The following is a 23,635-nucleotide window of genomic DNA, read 5'->3' on the forward strand; positions in this document are numbered from 1 at the left end:
ACCACAGTAGCAAGAGTGGGGTGACCCATACACTCATGTAATTCCGAGGGCATTTTGCAAAATGTGTTCTTGTTTGCACACTGGCTTACATCTGGGGCCCAAAAAGGACAGAAATTCTGTTCTGTGGATGATAACAAATGTTCTGCTATTCTGTGTTCCCACACTTCTCTTAATAAAAAAAGGTACCATACTTGTATGGGTGTGCCTGTCACCTGCAACAGGAAAGGTCCCAAATGCAATGTAGACACAAAGTAAAAACCTTGTGTGGAAATGTGCCTTTTGATGAGTACAACGGTGCAGGGTTCACATATATCATGTCCACGGGTCCATAGACCAACAAAATAGAAATTTACACTGATGCTGGAATTCAAAGAACAAGTTTATTAATCACTCATGAGTGGGACTACGTCCATACAACACCCTCAAGTGTTCCAGGAGGTAGCCCATTGAATACACAGACCATGGTGCTTATATACAGACTTTGTTGCAGAGTCAGCATGTAGATACAAATAAAAGGTACAGGCCTACACAGAAACAGTTTCAGCCAAACATGGGCAGATGAGTAATCACTTAGTCAGCAAAGTACTTAAATAATCTCCTTTAGTGAAGATTTGAGATTACTACTAGTTATAGGAAGCTGTGTAAAGCCTATATTTTCCTTTCAAAACTATATTTTATTTCCTTAAACTGATATACTTTTTAAGGATTCTATATGGAACTTGAACATGGCAGTTGAAATAGAATACAGCTTCCACTGCTTTCTTATGCAGATAGCAGCTCCCATTGCTTTCTTAGTCAATATGGCTGTTACAGCCTCTGCTACATCCTGCAGGACCTGAAAACTGTATGGACACTTGCTTTCCCGAGAGACGTAAAGGGAAGAGCTCTTTCACTAGCTTCCAAAGAAAGGTGTTATACATTTCTATATCTCTACATATGTATATATCTGTATATATTATCATATGGAATTGCTCTCATAGATATTCCTTGGTTTAGAATGCAGTTTCTATGCTAAATATATATATTCACTGAAAAAAACAAAGGTTACAGGGACGTTATAGTTAGGTTGACATTTCACTTGTTTAAAACCAGAGAAATCCAGCAGTCATAGTCACCTGAGTTAACCATAAGTTAAGCCCCCGCAATGCACTGCAATGATATCACAAATTACATCACTCTTGACATGTCATGGCACTCAAATGACATCACTGATGACATCTGGAATGACATCATTGATAGCATCATCCAGAGAAACACTGACATACCCACTTACATCCTCTTAAAACATGTCATACACCCACTCTCACACAATCACTAATAAAATCATTCACAGAACCTATATAAACACTCACACATCTTGTCTCGTCACTCATCCATACAGCCAGTACACATCAACTCACCCTCAGAACCACTTACAGAACCGTAAACCCACATTTACAGCCACTCATGCATCTACTCACTTACCAATACAGCCAGTCTCAGATCCAGTCATAGAAACATAGTCACACTTACATACCCACTCATACACCCATACAGCTACTGTCACAGTGAATGAGATTAACCATAGACCTGCTCACACACATACTCACTCACCCATACAGTCACTCACACAGCCATTAAGTCATCCATACAATTACTCACACAGCCACTCGGTTACTTCTACATATACTGATAGATATGCTTACTCAATTATAACGTGACTGAGTACCACATACTCTCCCATACAACCTCTCTCACACTCACTTATTCACCCATACATCCACCAAAACACATATTCGCTCACACATACAGCAAATCATACACCCACCCATACACCCACTTACACACCCATTGATGCACCGAGACAGCCACTCATGTACCCTGTCACTCGCCCATTCAGACACTTATGTACCTGCTCAAACAACCATTCAGCCACTTCTGCACCCTCTCATTCACCATATACAACCATTGATACACCAACTCAGTCAACTCTGCAGATACTCACACAGCCACTCTCTTACTCATACATGAACTCACACACCCACAATCTCATGTATGCTGTCTTTTATATACCCAGTCAATCTTCTATACACCATTTACACACCCATTCACTTACCCATACAGGTACTTCCACAGCAAGTTACCTTAGTATATATGTTTATCACTCAGTAACTTTTAGAAAAAACTCACAATCACTGGATGATGTCACAGTGATGTCATTTCAGAGGTCATCAGTGATGTCATCAGTGATGTCACTGACCAAGGCATGAGTGATGTAATATGTGAGGTCATAGCAGTGCATTGCAGGGGTGTGAATCTTAGTTAGCTCAATAACTTTAACTTGTGAATTTCTCTGGTTTTGTATGAGTAAAATGTCAGTCTCAGTATAACGTCCCTGTAACCTTTGGCTTTTTCAGTGAATTTCTAACGTTTGTTAAAATATTTTTCCAAACTATAACGTCCTTGTAACCTCTGATTTTTTTCAGTGGATTTCTAAGGTTTTTTAAACTCTATTTTATCTCTATAACGTCCCTGTATTTTTTTTAGAATTAGATATTGAACATCACATCTGCATGCTGGACCTCTTATTGTTGTATTTGTCATCTATTTATTTAAAAAGTACATTAATCATCTTATTTCAAGATATTTTTGGTTTTCACGACAATGACATGATTGCTGAGGACACATTGCGAATACTGCTTGTTTTTGACAAAGTGTAAAACATATCTATAGTCATAATTCACATAATGTTTTAGTCCAGCTGTTTAATAGGATACTAATTTAACTTTCCTCTTTGTATTCATTTGTCTAAATAACTACATAAAAAATGCATTTTTCTTCTACACAGCAACACCGGAGGTTGCAATGACATCAGTAGTCAGGAATACAAATGCCAAAGTGTAAAACCAATATATAGACATATTTTACAGAAAGGTTGACTCTAGCTGTTTAGTAACATAATGGTTTTACTTTATTTCAGCAACACTTTCGACAAAAACACCAGTTTTAAAAAATAACTTTCAACATCAGAACTCACAAATAGAACATGACTACCAAACAAAGAAATTACATTTGTTTACACAGTTTTACAGATGAATTGGTGAAGTGTAGCATATGTTAGAAGACGCTATCTTCTAGCACAGCAAACAAATATGTATGTGGTACAACAAGCATGTTGTACCACTTGAAAACATACCACAAGAAGCAACTTAAAATTTCACAAAGAAAAAAACTGAGAGGGAGCATCAGTCGCCCGACCTCCAGTCCCTGCTCCTGGCGACAAAGTTCCAGCTGAAGTGGAAGAAAATGCACTGAAATTTCACCAGAACGAAAGCGTTTTGCTACCTTCTGCATGAACTATAACACCATCGTAACAGCTGGGAAGCAATATGGAAAAACCATACTTGTTTATTTGTATTCTTCTTTTATTGCAGCAGTTCAAGCACTGTGAAAAAATATAAACCAAGACAAATGTATTAGCATGTCATTTTTAACATTAGGCAACCAAAACAAGATACAATAGTGAAGTGGAGAAGAGACATCTTAGATGCAACTTTAGGTTGCTGGTATTATAGTGCCTCATTTATTTTTTTATCTGTAGTAACAGAATGTAGTCCTGTAATGCTTTATGAATTCCTTTTCCTCCAGTTAAATACAGTCTTTTATTTCTAACAACATGCTGTAAACAATACCCCTAACAGGCCGAATAATGTCTCAGAAACTCATAGTTTATATACATTTTAACACAATACCACATTTTGTTATCCTAAATTGTCATTAGAACTTCGGTTCTAGAAATAGCAGATATAAGTTTGTTAGCTTTTTACGTAGTCTTGATTTGAATAGCATCTCTGTGTCATTGCACTCTGTCCATCTACTTTGACATTTTTAATATATATATTTTTAGTGTGTAGAGGTTACATTAACTCCTTCATGAAATATGTTGGTTATAGTTGTGAAACTTATTTTTTAAATGGAAATTTCTCCAGCTACAACGTTTGTAATTTCAGTTTCTAATTTACTACTATCCACTCTGCATCACCGTAGCTTGACTATGACACATTTTCATACGTTTGTACTAGCAACATACACCTAAGCTCTAATCTACAGTTTGGACAGGCCATATCTTGATGGGAGTTTTCAAAGGCCTCAGCTTAACAATCTGATAACATAAAGTAGCTGAATTGTTCCAAATTAATTTCAGAGCTAGAGGTGAATTTACAATGTTCGCGATCATTGTTCCATTTATAACGTAAACCAAGAAATTCATTGATATTTACATCCTCTTCCTCTAATAATCCTAGCATTACCATTAAATCTTCTTGAGCATCCTGCTGAACATTTTGAGAAAACACTACTATTCCAGTAAAGCTTTCTACCTTTTAGACCTTTCTGAAGCTCTGTTGGTGGTAACTGCATGTCTTTGGCTCCTTACGGACTACAACCTGAAATGGATGTATACTTTGGATAAGAATTGACTCATAAACATTTAAAACCTTGAAGTGGTTCTGAAATGGGAACCAGTACTGACTTGTTATGCACAGCTCTAGCTGTCATTTTATTATACTCTAATTTATTGTAACAGTACTTACGTATAACTTGATGTGTGGACAAGACAATGCATTCATCTACAAATAAGTACACAATAAACTTTGACAGTTGCCATTATTTTCTTTTGCACTTTTTAAATACAAGTCAACAGTCAGTGTTTGAATCTTGTAGTTAGTGTGTCGACTACATATACAAACACACTCTGGTTTTTCAGAGCATACTGTGTTAAATTTTGTAATCTCTACTTCAAAACAATAAGCTATAATATCTGTGTCCTGTTCTGCAAATCCTCCTGTTATCAAATCTTCATTTACCGCAGAGTCCGGTTCTGGACAAAAGAAGCAAAACTGCACATCATCACAAACCTTATCAATCTGTGCCGCAGTACCACACAAAAGTGGTCTATTCATTTCTCCTACACAAAAAGCAGGGATTTTTACATATCACAACCTCCTAACTAAAGTTCGCATTGTTCAGAGGAGTAAAGCTTACTTCCTGAAATGATGTAAGGTGCTTTGCCACAATATCTTTGATAAACAAGGTACGGAGTGTCCCTCCAAATGTGTATGCTTTTTAACCTTGCAAGGACCCAACCCTCGTAAAGTACCTATTTTGTATTTAAAATTTGCCTTCAAAAGATATGTAGAAATGTTCATAGTATATCAATGGATTGCTGTCAAATACTACAAACACTATTACATTTCCCTTTGTATACAGGGCCTGACAACGCTTTCCCTGTACCTCTTCTGCAATAATTTGTTCTACAGTTCTAGATATCGTCACCTCTTTCGCTGTAGGAGTGTCATTCTTTATTTCATAACATCGTCCTCTTTCGTCAATAGCATAAACTTATGTGTTATCCTCGCGATTGCTTTCTTAATTAAAAATTGTATGTATCCATTCTCCACTAAAAACTGTACTAAAGTTAGGTCTATTACTAATCTTTTCTTCTGGTTTTGTCTCATCATGTACAACACTATTTTGTCAAGAGTATTCATTCTATTTATAATCAAAATGAAAAGGTTCCTCTTCAAAGCAAAGGCCTTATCAACTACTCCCTCAACTTGCTCTTTCTGTTTGTTTCAATGCCTCTCTAGGATGATTACATGAGTGAAACTCTAGTGCCTGGATGATTGCAGGAGTGCATAGATAGTATATTGGTGATTTATAGAGTGCATGGATAGTGCATACATGATTGTTTAAGTACATCCATAGCACCTCGCAGATTGGATGAGTGCATGATTAGTGTCTGAGTGATTGGATGACTGTTAGACTTGGCACCATTGGCGTGGGTCTCCCTTACATTTTGTGCTGCTGCCTCCTGTGTTTTTGCTGGTCTAGATGCTTTGGGCACGTTGCCACTGCTTTTCAGTGCCAAAGTGCAAGTGCTCCCTTTGTAAATTGTTGTTATGGATTAGTGATTCCATGATTGGTTATTTGATTTACTTGTAAGACCCTAGTACAGTGCACCATGTGTGCCTAGGGCCTGTAGATCAAATGCTGCTGGTGGGCTTGCAGCACTGATTGTGCCACCCACAGAAGCAGCTTGTAAAATGTGTCTCAAGCATGCCATGGTAGACCCTGTGTGCAGTCTGGGACTGCCATGTTGACTTGGCAAGTGCACACATTTGCCCGTACCCAAACTTTCCCTTTTCTGCATGTTAGTCACCCCTAAGGTAGGCCCAAGGTACCCCTGGGGGCAGGGTGAATTGTATATGAATGGTAGGCCAGACCCTGATGTATGTGTCCTGATAGTGAAATACTGGCAACTTCATTTTTCACTATTGCAAGGCTATCTGTTCCCATAGGACAGAATGGGTAGTTTGTTTATAACATCTTATAAACATAACTGACCCTGGGAACAAGATGGAAAGAACATTTTAGTATGCCTGAACTCAGAATGTTAAAGTGCATCTTTTAGTGAGGGTGATTTTTACATTCTGTGTTTGAAAATACCACTTTTAGAAAGTGGGTATTTTCTTGCCTAATCATCCAGTGTGGACCCCAGACTTTTAGATCACTTCTGGGAAATCAAGAGGAAACCTTTGCCAAGGAGAAGAGCCGGAGAAGCTGAGGAAGAATACTGCCCCTGTGCTGTTTGCTGTCTGGGGTTGGCCTGCAGTGGCTGCTTCCTGCCAAGGAAAGGAGAAAAAGGACTTTGCTGCTTTGCTTTGTCACCTGCTAGAAGAAAAGATCTCCAAGGTCTGAAACTGAGCTTGCCTACAGTTCTGAAGTCTCAGGAACACAAATACTTCACCCCTTCTGTCTCCCTGTATCTGGAACTGCTGTTTTAGCTGCTACAGAAGGAAATTACAACACCGAGGAGCGACGCCGGAACCTGCCATGAAGCCTTGAGTGCTGCTTTAACTTGCGACGTAGGCCCGATGCCTACTGCCGTGCCGTAACGACTCGCTATCTCGATATGGGTGAACCCTGAATCCATTGACATCGTGCCATTGTAAGAACAGTGGTTTCGGCGCCATCATGATGTCACCTCCCCGACGCAGTAAGGAACTGTCATCTCACCTCTCCTGCACTGCAGTAAGGAACAGAGGCTGCACCTCCCCATGGGTCATAAAGAACCAATGCCGCGCAGCACCTACGAAGCCGCACCTCCCCGACGCCGTGGACGGTCTTTGTTTTCATCAATTCCAAGTTACTGTTCTTTGTGGGTCTGCTTGACACTAGGCCTCATGCTGCGCACCTCACGGTCAGTGCCGTACTTTGGGATTTCCACCGGTCACTATGTCGTTGCTACAAGCTTTATTTTTGTGAAGAACCTATTTTGGAGGATATCTTGATACCTGTACTGTGGATTTTAGTTGTTTGGTCTTGTTTTGGTTTAGATAAAGATTATTTATTTTTCTAAACTGGTGTGGCGTCCATTTGTAGTGTTTTCACTGTATTACTGTATATGTTCAAAAATGCTTTACACACTGCCTCTGAGATAAGCCTGTCTGCTTGGGCCAAGCTACCAGGGGAGTGAGCAGGGGTTATTTTAGGAATGTATCCCCCTTACCCTGACTAGAAGCAAGGGCCCCTATTTGGACAAGGCTACCTACCTCTGCCAACTAGAGACCCCCATTTCTAACAATGACTACATGGCTGCTGCCTCTGTCTTTTTGGTTCGGTAAACAGGTAGTGCCTTCGTGTTTAGATAAGTATATAGGTAGTTCCTGGATAACTGAAATGGGTGCATCAGAAATGCCTGGCTGAACAGGTGCGTACATGACTAGTGTCTGAGTGATTGCATGAGTCCATTATTATAGCTTGAGTGATTGGATGAAAGCAAGTGAGCTGCTCGGGTGATTGCATTAGTGTAGCAGTATTTCCTCAGTATGCATGGGTGATAGGTTCACTGCAATGGTACTGCCTGCGTAATTGGATGAGGGCATAGGTTGTGCCTCAGTATTTCAAAGAGTGCATGTTTTTTTTTGTTTATCCTCATTCTGCAATAGTAAGTATACGGAGTTGTCAGGGACCCGCTTCTCTGTTTTCTGTTCCTTCACTGCCCCTTTTTGTGTTCCGAACGTTGGTATCGGGGATTCTCCCTGTTCTTTATATCATAGGGGGGTCCCCTTATTTCCATTCTACCTTCAATAAATGTATCCATCCTGGGGAAGCTGACCAACCAGGCCACTCATACAAGCACTTTGCCTGTTTATTTATTGCCATCGCATAATCATTGGACTTTACTCTTTTCCGATATAAAGTGTAGGTCATTCTTTTAGGGGGCATATTGGGAGACCTCCCATATTTCCCAAAAGTTGTACTTCCTTTTGGAACTCCCCTTCCTGTCCATCTTATTTATCTTATTTACGGAGGTTACCCAATCCCGATGTATCGGGGGAGCTGAGCTTATCCAATTAATACATATCTGTCTTCGTGCTAGCAGGATTAACATAAATAACAGGTTCTCCTCTTTTTTTGATAGGCTATTTGGACCCATGTTATAAGTCACCCCAAAGATAATAAGATCCATACTTACATCTGTTGCTCTTCCCAGTACTGTGTCTAGAGTCTTACCCACTTCCTTCCAGAATTTGTCGAGCCGGGGGCACTGCCGACACATGTGCAGGTCATCTGCTTTTTCCCACCCACATTTAGGGCAGCTTTTTGTGTTTGAGCCGCGGAATTTAGAAAGCCTCTTCGGGGTCCAGTAGGCTCTATGGGTTGTAAAGAGATGGTTTCTTCTTAAGGTAGCGGATTTCACACTTGACCAACCTTTTTCCATAGATACTTGCCATGATTTCTGGACCTCCAGCGATGGCAGCTCATTCCCCCAGGTCGCTTCTGGAATCAGGAAGTTTTCATCCCCTGCTAGAAGGAGGGCCCAGTACCAGCGGGATATTTCTTTTTTTGTGGAAGAGCTCGTTATCATCTCTTTCTCTATCATGGCGTTCCCTCTTTTGTTTTCCTTCAGAGATTATAGATACCTGGGAATAGACCTAATCAAAGATCTAGACAAACTGACTAAGATTAACCTTGATAGGATCACCACTGAAGTCAGGAAATTGCTCAAAGCATTGGGAGCTCTACCCCTTACCTTTATTGGAAAATCCAACTTACTAAAAATGTCGATACTTCCCAAATGTACATACATCTTCGACACCATCCCATTAGAATTTAACAGGGAAGCCCTAAAAAAGATACAAGAGGAACTCGCAAGTTTCATCTGGTCAGCAAAAAGCACAAGAATAGCCTGGAATAAACTGAGGAGGAAAAGGGTACAAGGGGGAATAGCAAGCCCAGACCTACTGGAATATTGTAGGGCTTTTCAATTCAAGGCTACAAGGGTACTGTTGAAAAACAATGATCAATATCCGGATTACCTCCAAGCCCTGACAGAGAAGGAGGGTCATTTCCTATATAAATTTGGGCACCCGAAGTACTTCAAAAAGGTAAAACTAAAGATACTTACAGCAGCAGCGAAACTATGGTACCGGATAAGAAGTACCCTGAAGAATCCATATTATAGTAACCACGCTCCAATTTGGAGCTCTCCCGGAACACCAGAGTGCCTTAAAGATAGCTTGGCAAACCCTTTGAAATCAGCGGGTATCCAGGAATGGGGCCAACTAATGATCGGAAACACCATAGTAGACTGGGAAAGTCTTACAACAATGACAAATGCGTCCATGGCAAAATTCAAGTATTACCAACTTTCTAGCTGGGCAAAATCTCTGAAGGAAAACAAAAGAGGGAACGCGGTGATAGAGAAAAAGAGTGCATGGGTTGTAAGTGGGTGCTTGGCTGAGTGCATAAGTTGTGCCCGAGTGTTTGAATGACTGTATAGGTGCAGCCTTGTTGATTGTATAAGTGAATGGTTAGTGCCTGGGTGATTGATGAATGCATGGGTAGTGCCTGCATAGCTCAATGACTACATAATTAGTGCCTGCATGATTGGAAGAGTGCATCTGTCATGTCTGGGTGATTGAATAAGTGTGTGGATAGTGTGTAAGTGATTCGATGACTGCCTGAGTAGTGGCTGGGTGATTGGATAAGTGCCTGAGCAGTGCCTGGCAGACTGTGAAAGTGCCTCCCCTGCTGTTAGATACATAACAGTTGTGACTATATCTGTGAGTCATTGTTAAAGTCCTTCTGTCAGTATCAAACTACCTATTTTAGTGTATCTATCCTTTTCTACTGAGCTATATGTGAGTAAAGTCTAAGTATCACATTTGATATATAGGAGCTTACTTTGCTGTGTTACTGCGTCCACATGCATCAGTAAGTTTCTAAAACAACAATTCTCACTTTTTCAAAGCACAGCACCTTTTCTTAATGGTATACCTACATCATTTCTCAAATATTTCTTGTGCCTTTAAAACATTTATTGAGCATTTCTCAAAGAAATGTTACACACCAAGTGAAGCTAGCTCAAGAACTCTCAAGAGATATTCTGCAATGTTTACCTCCTCAATTTTAAACAGAGCATGTTGAAAGAAATGCACCACCCTCACCATATACATGACATTTGCAACAGCCTAAAAAAACATAGATCACCATGTAAACATGCATGTGATTTTATAATAGAAATAGATCTTCGGCCATCTTCACAAAAATATATAATTTTCTACATCTTTAAGTAAACTCCAGAGTCTCACATATAAATATCTGCAAATAGAAAAAAACATATCTCACCATCTAAACACGTGCAAACCGGTCATATAAGTTGAAAACCACATTGACAAGCACTTCGTAATACATACCCAGCAAGTATTACTACTTTAAAATTCATATACAGGCACAGCACATTTTCTTATGTTTTCTTCATGACTACACTACTCCTGTTTAATAATGTGACTAAAATACTACACTTCCCAGAATGCAAATAGCATAGATCGGTCTTTCTGCATATGATGCTTAGACATTGAAAACATCAGTTTCAAAGGCATTGCTCATGGTAACTTTCAACAGTACTAACATCTTAAACACATACCTTCTGCCAGATACAGTTCATCTAATATATTTTTTTTCACACCACTGTGATTCTCTTTTTTAAGAAAACACCCATATACATCTTCGTTTGTAATGTACATTTTTAAATAATTAAAAAGTTAGATACATACCCGTGAATTGAGTTTGTAGATTATATTATTGTTTTAGCTTATTCTGGATATTTGTATCACTGTTGAGATTTGTAAAAACTAAGCACAAGAATTGTACACCACTCTCATAGAAAGCAACAATAAAATGGCAACCTCTTCCACTTTTCACTCTTTGATCATAAGAAAGGAAGCAAATGAAATCATGTCTTTCGTTTTAGACTACTATATCTTCATCTGTGAATGGTTAGCATCTGTTAACCCTTTCACTCTATCTTTCAAAACGAGGTTCCTGTCTCCGCTTTTGCAAGATGTTTTCACGATGATCATGGAGAAATCGCAAAAAAGGGAGTCCAAACCTTTATTTAGCAGAGGTGTATTAACATTTAAATACTGCACAACAGTTTATTACATAGTCCTGAGTTGGAAATTAAAGTTTATCATTACTTAAATTATGTCATAACTCTTCAACTTAAAAAAAATCTGTCTCTTTAACACCCTTCCCCCAATACACTCTTAGCTTAGTGTACCTAGCAACCCAGTGGAACCAGTGGATCACAAGTTCACAGCTCCTTCTAGAAAGAACATGCTACTTCAAAATGAGATACAATAGGTGTGGTTTACTCCACAGATTCTAAATAAGTATATCCATGTCTGTATTACATTTCTTTTTTTAAACAACAGCCAACAATAGGACTTCTAGCTATTGCATCCAACACACTATGTACTTGTATTCACTTACATGCTGACAGCATCCAATCAAATATATATGTTTTTAAAGAAAAGAAAACACCTCCATTGTAACTGCTTTTCATTTGGAGAACTACCCCAATCAGTTCCAGCCTTCACCTGACTGCTATTGCTCCTTCACTTCAAAATGCTTAGAGTGTGGATTGATGGCCACAGCTATGTCTAGTGGGCTAAAGAGGCAGCAAAAAAGAGAGGTATTGACAGGGATTTGGGTTTGCCAAATGTAGAGATTACTTGGCTGGGCCAGAGAGGGTCAAGCTTCATCAGTTGCTGGCATTGGTAAAAATCATTGTGGATTGCAGAGATCCTCACCTCATGATTGTGCACTGCATTGGCAATCACTTAGGCACATTGACTGTGGTAGGGTTGGAAAGGCTAATGAAAAATACTTTTGCTGAATTGATGATGCTTTTCCTGACACTGTCTTGGTGTATGCCAAATACAGAAATGGAAGTGGTGTAATCAATTCTACCAACTGATTGACAACGTCAGGAAACATCTTAATAAAACTGTTTCTGATTTTCTAAGAGACCGTAACATGGGATCTATCAACATCAACAACCTGCGTATTAACATGCAAGGAATCTATAGAAGTGTCACTTTACAGACAGAGGGAACAGGGTGTTTCTACGCAACCTGAAAGTCTGCATACAGTCTTATCTGTAGATGTATTATACACACTCTCAACACAAAGGCTCTAATGCCCATAATTCTGTTCATTTTCTGGTTAAAGAATTATTATTTTTAATGTTTGAAATCTGCGAGGATGTCGTGATGACCGCGATCACGTTGCGAGACACAACACAAAAGCAGACATTCAACGACGACACCACATTAAAAGGTTTTAACGTACAAAATTAACTCTAAGTATTACAATACACACATTACCTACCACGTCACTGCTTAAAAACATCTTTGTTCACATATTTGTCTAGTAAGTGTTTTTAAAAAACTGTTTGAACCCTACTCTCCGTCCTTGCAATGACGCCAATGATCACAATGACTTAGATAACTGAGATCATCGTGCCTTTCTTTGGAGGTGTAAAAAAACACATATGCACACATTTTACATCATTTTAGACACTTGGGGCCCAATTAAAGGCAATCTGAGACAAAAGTCCAACTTTATGACTTTTGGTATTCACAGAGGTCATTTACGAGTAGTATCTTTACATCCACAGTCGGGCTGTACTCTCCAGCTCAAGCCGTATACTCCGGCTCGGGCTGGATGAATTGTAATCAATGGGCCAGAATGTAATTTTTACAAAAAGGAACATTAGGAATGTGAGATAAATGATAGAGAAGGTCATGAAAATCAATTTGGGCAGGGAAAGGCTGTGGCCAGACACTACATCACTTCTCAGAAAAGTGTGCAGTCCACAATTTGTGCTCCCCTCAGTGTTGAATGTAGCATTACACCACACTCAGTGTTGACTGTACTGTTACACCAACATTGTGTCTGTGACAGTGACCGACGAGTGTGCACAATTTGTACTAATATTCGCAATGTCACCTCGATAGTCGTGATGACCCCTTGATGGTACATGGGGGGGCTGTGTTGGTTATTGCATGCAAGAAAAAAACCTATTTTGGACACGTGTCACTAACACCCCATTTCTCAAACATGCGGTCATAGTATCTGCACCCTGACTCCTTATCTTAGGTTTTACACACATTTTCAGCCCCTGGAACCTTTTTACATTTGATAAAGTGGTAGCCGCAACTTTCTTTTCAGGTTCCATCCAGCCAATCAGAGCATTCCCGGTGGCGCACGCTTTCGCGATTTACATCAAACTTGTTACGATGCCACTACGATCACCGTAAAACCACCGCAAAATATACGTGGCCAGAGATATCACTATATTGTTTAAATGTAATTCCACCAAAACTACTGAAATGATTTGCACCAAATAACAAAAAGCACAATCTGCATAAAAACATCTACCTCTCTGCCACATTTGATGTAATTCCGTCCAGCGGTTAGGACTGTAGGTTCAGCAATGCGTTCCTATGGGAATTAACATTACAAACGCACCCTTATTTCACACCCTTATTTCTCAGTTCCTATTGCTCGGATAACCCCAAATTTTCCATGACACACAGAACCTAATTTGAGACTTTCTTTGTAAAATTTGATGAAGATTGCTCAAATGACAACAAAGTTATAGGCAAGTCAGAAAATGCTTTTTCTATGGAAACTAGGTTCTAACTATATCTACTTACTGGCCAGTAGATAATATATAATATATGTGTGTGTGTGTGTATATATATATATATATATACCTAACTATAACATCCCTGTAACCTTTGTTTTTTCAGTGAGCATAAATATACACACATATACATATATCTGCGCTAACTATAACTTACACCCCTGCAATGCACAACTTATGACCTCATATATTACAACACTCATGACATGGTAAGTGACAACACTGATGGCATCACTAATGACATCTCAAATGACATCACGCATGACATCATAAAGTGATTGTAAGTGCTTTCTGAAGGTTTATGAGTGTTAAACCTGTATACTAAGGTACTTTAAAAGTTACATTGGTATACTTTGTGTACTACTGAGTGATACTATTTCTGATATATATATTATGTAAGTGGTTGTGTGACTGTGTGTATCTGTGGGAGTGACTGTATGAGTGTGTGAGTAGGTGTGTGAGTGGCTATATGGTGAATAAGTGGGTGTGAGAATAGCTGCATAGGTCAGTAAGTGTGTGTGTGCTTGGCTGTATGGGTGAGTGATTGTGTGTAAGTGGCTGTAAGGGTGGTGTTTGTTTAACTTAGTGGGTGTGAGTGACTGTATTGTAGAGCGAGTATCTGTGAGTGGCTGCACTGGTGAGTGAGTAGATGTGTGAGTGCTTGTATGCATGTGTGAGTGGGTGTGTGATTGGTTGTATGGGTGATTAGTGGCTTTGGTGAGAGGCCGTATGGGTAAGGGGGTGGGTGTGTGAGTGGATGTATGCGTGAATAAGTGGATGTGTCAGTAGCTGTATGGGTGAGTGGGGGGCTGTGTGAGTAGATGTATAAGTACATGAGTGGCTGTGTGACTGGCTCTATGGAAGAGTGAGTGAGTGGATGTGTGTGCGGTTGCATGGGTGTGTGAGTGGGATTATGAGTGGTTGTGTGGGTATATGAGTGGATTATGTCATCAGCGATGTCATCAGTGATGTCATTTGAGATGTCAACAGTGATGTCATGTAATATCAATCAATCAATCAGTCAATAAATTTGTAAAGCGCGCTACTCACCCGTAAGGGTTTCAAGGCGCTGAGGGGGGGGGGAGTCGCTAATGCTCGAACAGCCAGGTCTTGAGTTGTTTCCTGAAGGAGAGATGGTCCAGGGTCAGCCGTAGGTGGGTGGTGTGGGAGTTCCAAGTCTTGGCCGCCAGGTAGGAGAAGGATCTTCTTCCGGCGGTGGATCTGCGGATTTGTGGGACGGAAGCGAGGGCGAGGCTAGCGGAGCGGAGCTGGTGGGTGGGGGTGTAGAATGTGAGGCGGCTGTTGAGGTATTTTGGGCCCATGTGGTGGAGAGCCTTGTGTGCGTGGGTGAGGAGTCTGAACATGATCCTCTTGCTGACGGGGAGCCAGTGCAGGTCTTTCAGATGGGCGGAGATGTGGCTGTGGCGCGGGACGTCCAGGATGAGTCGTGCAGAAGCGTTCTGTATGCGCTGGAGTCTTTTCTGGAGTTTGGCAGGTCATAAGCAGGTCATAAGCAGTGCATTGCAGGGGTTTAAGTTATAGTTAGTTCAGGTAATTATAACTGCTGAATTTCATTGTAACATCCCTGTAACCGTTATTTTTTCTACTGAATTTCTACGGTTTAAAAAAAAGAAATTCCTAACTATAACGTCAATGTAACCTGTGTTTTTTCAGTGAATTTCTATGTTTTTCTATGTTTTTTTAATGTTATTTCCTAATAATAACATCCGTGTAACCTTTGGTTTTTTCACCTAATTTGTAAGGATTTGTAATTCTATTTCCTAACTAAAACGTCCCTGTAGCCTTTACTTTTTCAGTGAATTTCTAAGGATTTTTTAATGTTATTCCCTATCTATAACAGTCCGGAAAGCTTTATTTTTTTCAGTGAATTTAAATTTTTTTAATTTTTTGCCTAACTGTAACCTGTTAACTTTGAGAGAGGCTGTGTGAGTGGCTGCATTGGTCAGTGAGTGGGTGTGTAAGTGGCTGTATGGGTCTGTGAGTGGATATGTCACTAGCTGTATGGGTCTGTGAGTGGGTGTGTGGGTGGCTGTACAGGATGGTGACTGGGTGTCTGAGTAGGTATATGGGTTGCGAGTGGGACTGTGAGTGCCTGTGTTGGTCTGTGAGTACCTGTCTGAGTGGGTGTGTGAGTTTGTGAGTTGATGTGTGAGTTGCAGTGTGAGTTTTGGTCTTTTACATACTTAGGGTATTTAACAGGGAGAACCAAGGACTCAGCTCTCACCAGGAAACCATAAGAAAGAAACGATTCATCAGAGTCACTACACATCGGGGGCCTAATATTTAAACAAGTGCTGGAGACAGAGCTTGCTTTTAAATAAATAGTTTGGCAAGAGTTCCCAGGAAACTCCAGCATCAGGGCTATGGGGTCAGGGTATTTATACCTTTCCGCCTTTTCTTTATATTTTTGTTTTGTTTGGGACACGGCTGAGGCCGAGTCCTAAGATGGCTGTTAACACTTTCTGGATGAAGCGTTAGCAGCCAATCAGATCTCTGCACAGGTCGTGAGTATTCGAGGAGTATTCGCTACCCATCTTATACAAATGTAGATTGTCTTCATTAAAACTAGTAACCCGAGTTACATCAAATCACAAAAATTGGTGAAATTCCTTTCAGCGGTTCAGGTTGTAGTCGTGTCTAAAATCCCCAAGGGAATTAACGTGGTAAACGCAAATTTTATACATATATAAAGTTAACCTACCTTACACTACCCCTACATTACCACTCAACTCAGACGTGGGTATCAAAGGTGTTACAGATAAAATTAAGTTCAGGCCACTCTTAACTTAAACTAGTGCATAATTTGGCACACAGAGGAACTTGCCCAGTACAGACAGTGTTAACAAGAGCTTATAGCTATTGATCATCACTTTACAGCACTGTGGTTCAATTACGTGGAATCTTGGCTGATGACCCTTGGACTCCAAGAATTGTAGGACCAACACACCACAATCATCAGAAGAACTGGCAATCTTTTAAATTCACTTTACCGGTTTCACGAAAAGGAGTTGTGGTGTCAAACATTGAGACCTGTAAGTATTACTGACCATTTCTTGGATATCAAGCATGTTCCAAAGTTTGTGCAATTTGTAGATGAAATTATCCCTTTTTAGAGCAAACATCTATATAGGAGATTCAGACATTACATCTTACCTTTAAGGGGCTTTTCAAGCAATTGGTGATCTTTCACCCCTCCTTTGCCCCCTGCCTGTTGCCCGAGGTGTGTTTCACAGAAGGAAACTGAGACACATTATCTTTACTTCTGTCCACTATGTATGGCTGACTGGACAAAGTTCGATCATACCTTTATGTTGTTTGTTGTGAGTTGCACAGTATGAAGAGGCCTTGCAGATGTTGAAATGAGATACAAGAAGTGCAATAGGTGTTGGCTTGGCTCGTTTTGACAAACAACTTGGTACATCGAAGTAAAATGTTAGTAAGAAGCAATGAAGTGTTTGCATATACTATAGTGTATCAATATTTTAGGTCTTGTTGTATACTTTTTGAGTTGTCTGTTAAAAATGTATTTTAAACATGGGCGTGGCTTGCGCGCCGCTTCGAGATGGCGTGCCGTGCTTGAGCTCCAGGGAAACGGAGACGGTGGGTCGTTTTTCTATCCCGTTCATGAACATTTCCTTTCCTGCTGCTGATATGTGATGTCGGAAGGTGCCGTGAACGCTTTTATGTTTATTGCCACAGTGTCCACCGCCTGGAACTGCCTTCTTTCTTCCATTGCAGCCTTCATTTCAGCACTTCAGTGAGCGGCCGCCATTTTGTTTTGGTGGTGGCCTCGCTCGTTATCTGTGAGACAAGACCCTTGCCTTTCAGCGCAACATGCTCAGACAGATATATTGAGGTGACATTTTTTTTTTTTATATATTGATGGTCCTCTGCAGTCGTTTTTTGCCTACTTGACGCTATTTCTGCTTGCTAATTTTTATGGATTGCTGACTGCCTTTCTCACCTCACTCGACCTATTTATGATGGCTCCCTGCCTTCCCTGAGGGGCTCATGCTTTGTGACCTGATTGCTAGGTTGCTTGCAATGTAACAAACTTTGTTTTTTGGCGCTCTAGGGTCTTTTTGCCTTCTTTTTCTATTCCAACTGCTTTGGTCCGCCATTTTGTGCGCTGGTGTCCCGGCCATAGTCTACGCTTTTGGTGTTTTTTATCAGTGGCAGCTGGTGAATTATTACTTGTGTGATTCCTGGCCCTTGCTCATTTACTTTACGTCAAGTGCCTTTAGTGGTGGTGTTTTTGAGCCGTCTACTGTGACCAGTTCCTATGGCGGACACCATGGGGCCTTCCCCGACGGCGAAAGACTCTAAAGGGGCTCTGAAATGTTCTAAGCAGCAGTACCCCTGTCCTGAGTCCTCTCAGAAGGATACTAACTCCACTTTGGATGCTATTTTGACGCGTCTCAATGCCGTCCATGATATTGCGCAGTCTACTAAAACCAATACCAACTTATTGCAAGTTGAGGTGGCTGCTATCAGGAATGACTTTAAAACATTATCTGTCAGGGTTACGAATGCTGAATCTCGTATAAGTGTGGTAGAGGACTCTTCACACCAGCATTCGAGATCTCTTCTCCAGCTAGAACGTTTGATGGCGGCCTTACGCAGAGACCTTACAGAGCAGGAGGATCGTAATCGGAGGAGCAACCTGCGTATTTTTGGCCTTCCTGAAGATGCAGAGCAGTCCGCTTCCTCAATGATTGACTTCCTCTCCAAATGGATTCCTTCTACCCTACAAATCTCCCTTCAAAGAGACTTTGAAATTGAGAGAGCTCATCGGGTGCCTGCGTTCAAGCCTAAAAACTCCACTTCTCCTAGAGCAGTAATCCTTAATCCACTGCGCCATCAGCATTCAGAACAGATTTTGGCCCACATGAGGAAAGTCAAGTCGGTGGCTTGGGAAGGTCATCGGATTACTATCTCCCAGGATTTTGCCAGAGACACTGTAATTCGAAGGAAGGGATTTCTCAATCTGCAGAAACGTCTGTTGGACATGATTATTCCTTTTTCCTTTGCTGGTCCATCCAAGTTTCGTATCACTTTCAAAGGCCGCTATCGGATTTTTGATGAACCTGCTGATATTTCCTCTTTTTTGGATAACCAACTTGAATCTCAGATGGATTCTTCTTCAGCTCCTGGCTCTTCTGGGGCTTGAATTTTTGTCTCTGTTGTTTCACGTGGTTTAGTGAGTCGTGCTGTTTCGCATATGCCTTTGTTTTTTCGTTCCATATGTTGATTGCTGGTTGCTTCTCGTTTTTCAAATGATTTGTTTGTCACTTGTCCGTTTTACTTTAAACTTGCTATTGATATTTATCCACTTCTCCCGATATTTGTCTGTGGCCTTTTTGTCTTTCTTGATTGTCCTCCTCGTTGTGGGCGATTTTTGGTTCCTCGCTCATGTGTCTCATATCTTCCGATATCTGTTTCGTATTGTATTTTTTCCCACCTTTGTTTTTTATTCTGGCTCTTCTGAGTTTTGAATTTTTTTTGTCTTTATTGAGCCTCGTGGTCTAGTACGTTTTACTGTTTCACATATGTCATTGTCTTTTTGCTCCACATGTTGTTCGCTGGTTGCTACTCGGTTTCCAATTGATTTGTTTGTCACTCGTCAGCTTTAGATTGTCTTGTTATTGGTATTTATTTACTTTTTCTCTGTATTTGTCTGTGGCCATTTTGTCTTTCCTGATTATCTTCTTTGTGGTGGGCGCTTCTTTGGCTCCTTGTTCATATAGCTCATATTTGCTGATCTTTGTTTCAGGTTATATTTTTCTCTTTCCCTACTCTTGTTATCTTTCGATTTTGTATTTTGCCGTGCGGTGCTCTTCTCTTTTCTTGGCGTAGGTTACTATGTTTGTTTTTGTCATGCCGTTCGGTCCGATGTGTCAGTTTTCCTCTTTATCCTCATTCATTTGGTTTCTTTTTCTATATTTGTCTTTATTGTATCTATTTTATGGCTCCCTGGCTAGTATTTCTTTTTGTCACTTGGTGGTATTCTGTTTATATTTTTGCTCTGTGTTTTTCACCCTGCAAATCTTCTTCCTGTTGATATCTAATATTGCTTGTCATTTTAGCTGCTTAATTTTACAATTTACATATTTCTTGTTTTTCTTCTCTCTATCTACATACCATGTACTACTGCCTTTTTATTATATTTTGATAGTTTCTTGTTTTGCACCATCTTTTGTTTTTTATATTTACTCATCTGGTTCTTTGTATTGCATTCATGGGTTTTTTGCAATTTAATTGTTGCCATATAGCTAAGATCCTGTTATCTCATTTTAGCTTTTATTCACAAGCCTGTTATTTGCTATGCCTCATATCATATTGTATTTTTCTGTCTTGGTTTTCGATCATTGCTTGGATTTGCTTATTCTGTGCCTCTTTCTTGTAGCTTTCATTTCCCGATTTCAAGTATGTTATTTGGTTAACTTATATTGTTCTACGCTCCTTGCTTGCTGTTTCCTTTTCCAGTCTGGGATCTATTGCTTTCTTTACTGTTCTTTTTCCTGACGGTCTGTTGTTTCCCTCTCCATGTTCCCCCTGGTATGAGTTGGGTCTCTCATAGACCTACCCTGGCGGGTCTCTTTTTCTCTCTTTTTCCATTCTTTTTTCTTCTTTTCTCTCTTTCTCTTTCCCTTTCTTCTCTTCTTTCTCTTTTCTCTTTTCTCTTGGATTTCCTGGTGGCGTATCTCTACTTTGTGTCAGATGGTGGTGTTCTGTTTTTCCGTCCATCTGTATTCATTATTTGGTGTGTTTTTTCTGTGCGTCTATGCCTGGCTTAAATGTTGTTTCCCTTAATGTTAAGGGTTTGAATCATCCGGTTAAGAGGGCTAAAATTTTAGATTATTGCAAATCTTTGCCTTCGGATCTGGTCTTTTTGCAAGAGACGAAATTATCCCATAATGAGGCTCTGTGGTTGCGGAATGGCTGGGTTATGGATGTGGTATGCTCTGCTGCTCTTGGTAAACGTAATGGTGTGATCACCCTTATTTCTAAAAATTCTGGCTTATCAATCCTTTCTTCTGACCATGACTCTGAAGGTCGTTGGATTTTATCTAGATTGTCTGATGGTATTCATGATCTTTATGCTTTGAATATTTATGCTCCAAATAATGATGATCCTCTTTTCTGGCAGAATATCACTAAATTACTGTCCCGAACGCCTCATAATGGTAACCTAATAGTGGGTGGTGATTTTAATTTGCCGTTGGATCCTCTGTTGGATAGAAACTCTGCTTTTTCTTTTCGCCCTCCTAGAGCTCACAAACACTTATTACACATGTGCTCTTCCGCTAATCTTCATGATGTCTGGCGTCTTCATAACCCTACTGGCAGTGATTTTTCTTTCTTTTCCTCTCCTCATTCTATTTTCTCCCGTATTGATTACCTCTTGGTTCATTCGTCTCTGCTACAATCTTCGTCTTCACCGTACATTCATCCTATTCTTGTCTCAGACCATGCAGCGGTTTCCTTCTCCCTCTTGGGGCTCACCCCTAAGAAATCCTCCCCTTCGTGGAAGTTGAATACGGAAATTCTTTATGATGACGCTGCGGTCTGTGCCTTGCAAACTGAAATTGACCAGTTTTTTTCTGTTGATGAAGGGTCCGTTGATTCTCCAGTGGTTTTGTGGGATGCCTTTAAATATACTCTTCGCAGTTACATCATTAAAGTTATGGCACAGAGGAATGCTGCCGTTAGGAAGGAACTTTCTGATTTAGCAAACAGTATTAAACGAAATGAACTCCTTTTTCGTCAAACGAAAGATTCACAAATTCTACAAACTATTAAAAATCTAAAATATTCGTATAATTCTCTTGGCACTAAGCGGGCTCATATTGGTGTTCAAGCACAAAAGTCTAAACGGTTGTTGTTAAAAAATCGTGCTGGTAAGGTTTTAGCGGCCACGTTGAAGTTCCAGGTTCTAAGTCATCTCAAATTTCTTCTATCTCTGATAGATCCGGCGTTAAAAAATTTCAGACCAAGGAGATCCTTGCGGTCTTTCGTGATTTTTATGATAATTTATACACTCCTACTAATCCATCGTCCTTGGAGGCTTGTCAGGAGTTCTTAAGTACTATTCCTATTCACTCTGTTTCTGACGAAGTTGGGGAGAAGCTAGGTACCTCAATTACAACTGAGGAAATTACTCTTGCTATCAAGGCTACTCGTTCTGGCAAGGCTCCGGGACCTGATGGCTTTCCCATTCTTTTTTCTAAAACTTTTCTCCCTTTCATGGTCCCTCGCCTAAAGACCCTTTTTGATGCATTCATTCAACGAGGTGCGGTTTCCGGTACAGCGGCGGATGCTACTATTGTGGTTATCCCTAGGAGGGGAAGGATATCACGGACCCTAAAAACTTTCGTCCTATTTCCCTCCTTAATATGGAGACGAAAATGTTCGCCAAAATTCTGGCTAAACGTTTGGAATCCTATATCCCTTCTCTGGTTCATCCATCACAGACTGGGTTTGTCAAAGGTCGGCTTGCTAGGGACAACATTCGTACCTTTTGCCATATTTTGGGGGCAGCTAAACGATCTACGCTTCCTGCTGCAGCTTTAGCCCTTGACGCCGAGAAGGCTTTTGACAAGGTCTCTTGGCCTTTTTTGCAAGCTGTTCTTCGTGCTCACAATCTTGGGGACTCCTTTGTTAATATGGTGATGTCTCTTTATGCTCACCCTCGAGCGAATATTAGAGTAAATGGGGCTACCTCTGAGTTTTTTAGTCTTCGTCAAGGTACTCGTCAGGGTTGCCCCCTGTCCCCGCTTCTGTTTTTACTTGCTATCGATCCGCTTCTGAGACTAATTGATCTTCATCCAGCCATTAAGGGATTTACGTTTGGTTCACAATGCCTAAAATCAGCGGTGTACGCAGATGATGTCCTTATTTTTTCTGACGATATTGTTTCAGCTATTCCTGCGATCACAGATATAATTGCTCTTTTTTCTACGGTCTCTGGCTATTCTCTAAACAGAGACAAGACGGAGATGTTTCCCCTTAATGCTTATTGTTTTCCGGCACATATGGGTTCTGCGGGTTTCAAATGGCAATCTAAACAGCTCAAATACTTAGGGCTCTGGTTTTGTAGTACTTTATCGGATACTGTGGCTTATGTTGAGACTCAGACCTTAATTAAAGTCCGTCATCTTTTAGAGACCTGGTCTCCTAAACACATTTCTTGGTGGGGCCAAACTTTAAAGATGATGGTTACTCCTATTGTTAACTTTATTTCGTCTATGCTCCCGTTGAATCTCTCCTCTTCCTTTTTTCCTGAGATTGATTCCATCACTACCTCATTTCTTTGGAATGACAAGAGAGCTTGAATTGCATATAAATCCTTGAGGAAACCCTACGATATGGGTGGCTCTAATTTCCAAGATTGGGGGAAGTATCAGGTTGCTTTTTTAGCCTCCTAAGGAGCGTTGTGGTTATCCTCACTTCCTGGTCATATCCCTTCTTGGATGTGCATCGAGCAGGCCCTCTCGTTTCCTCTTCCGGTCTCCTCTTTTTTAACCACGTATTCTTTATCTATTCTTTTTTCTTGTGCTATTATTTTGGATA

The 23,635-nt window shown here is 40.4% G+C and overlaps 1 protein-coding gene across 2 annotated transcripts in view; it reads right to left on the reverse strand.

Moving 5' to 3' along the window:
• Positions 1-23,635, reverse strand: part of LOC144784738 (ankyrin repeat and SOCS box protein 4-like) — a 170,889-nt gene that overhangs the window by 89,853 nt on the left and 57,401 nt on the right. Inside the window, exon 4 of one of the 2 annotated variants that reach the window (XM_078663727.1) lies at positions 1,074-3,424. The exons of the other annotated variant lie outside the window; for it this stretch is intronic. Within the exon in view, the coding sequence (XP_078519853.1) occupies positions 3,299-3,424 (126 nt within the window). The 3' untranslated portion in view covers positions 1,074-3,298. Of the gene's footprint in view, positions 1-1,073; positions 3,425-23,635 lie in introns of those variants that run through there. 2 annotated transcript variants of the gene reach the window in all.

Source organism: Lissotriton helveticus, chromosome 10 (assembly GCF_964261635.1).
Source record: "Lissotriton helveticus chromosome 10, aLisHel1.1, whole genome shotgun sequence".
Taxonomy (NCBI): domain Eukaryota; kingdom Metazoa; phylum Chordata; class Amphibia; order Caudata; family Salamandridae; genus Lissotriton; species Lissotriton helveticus.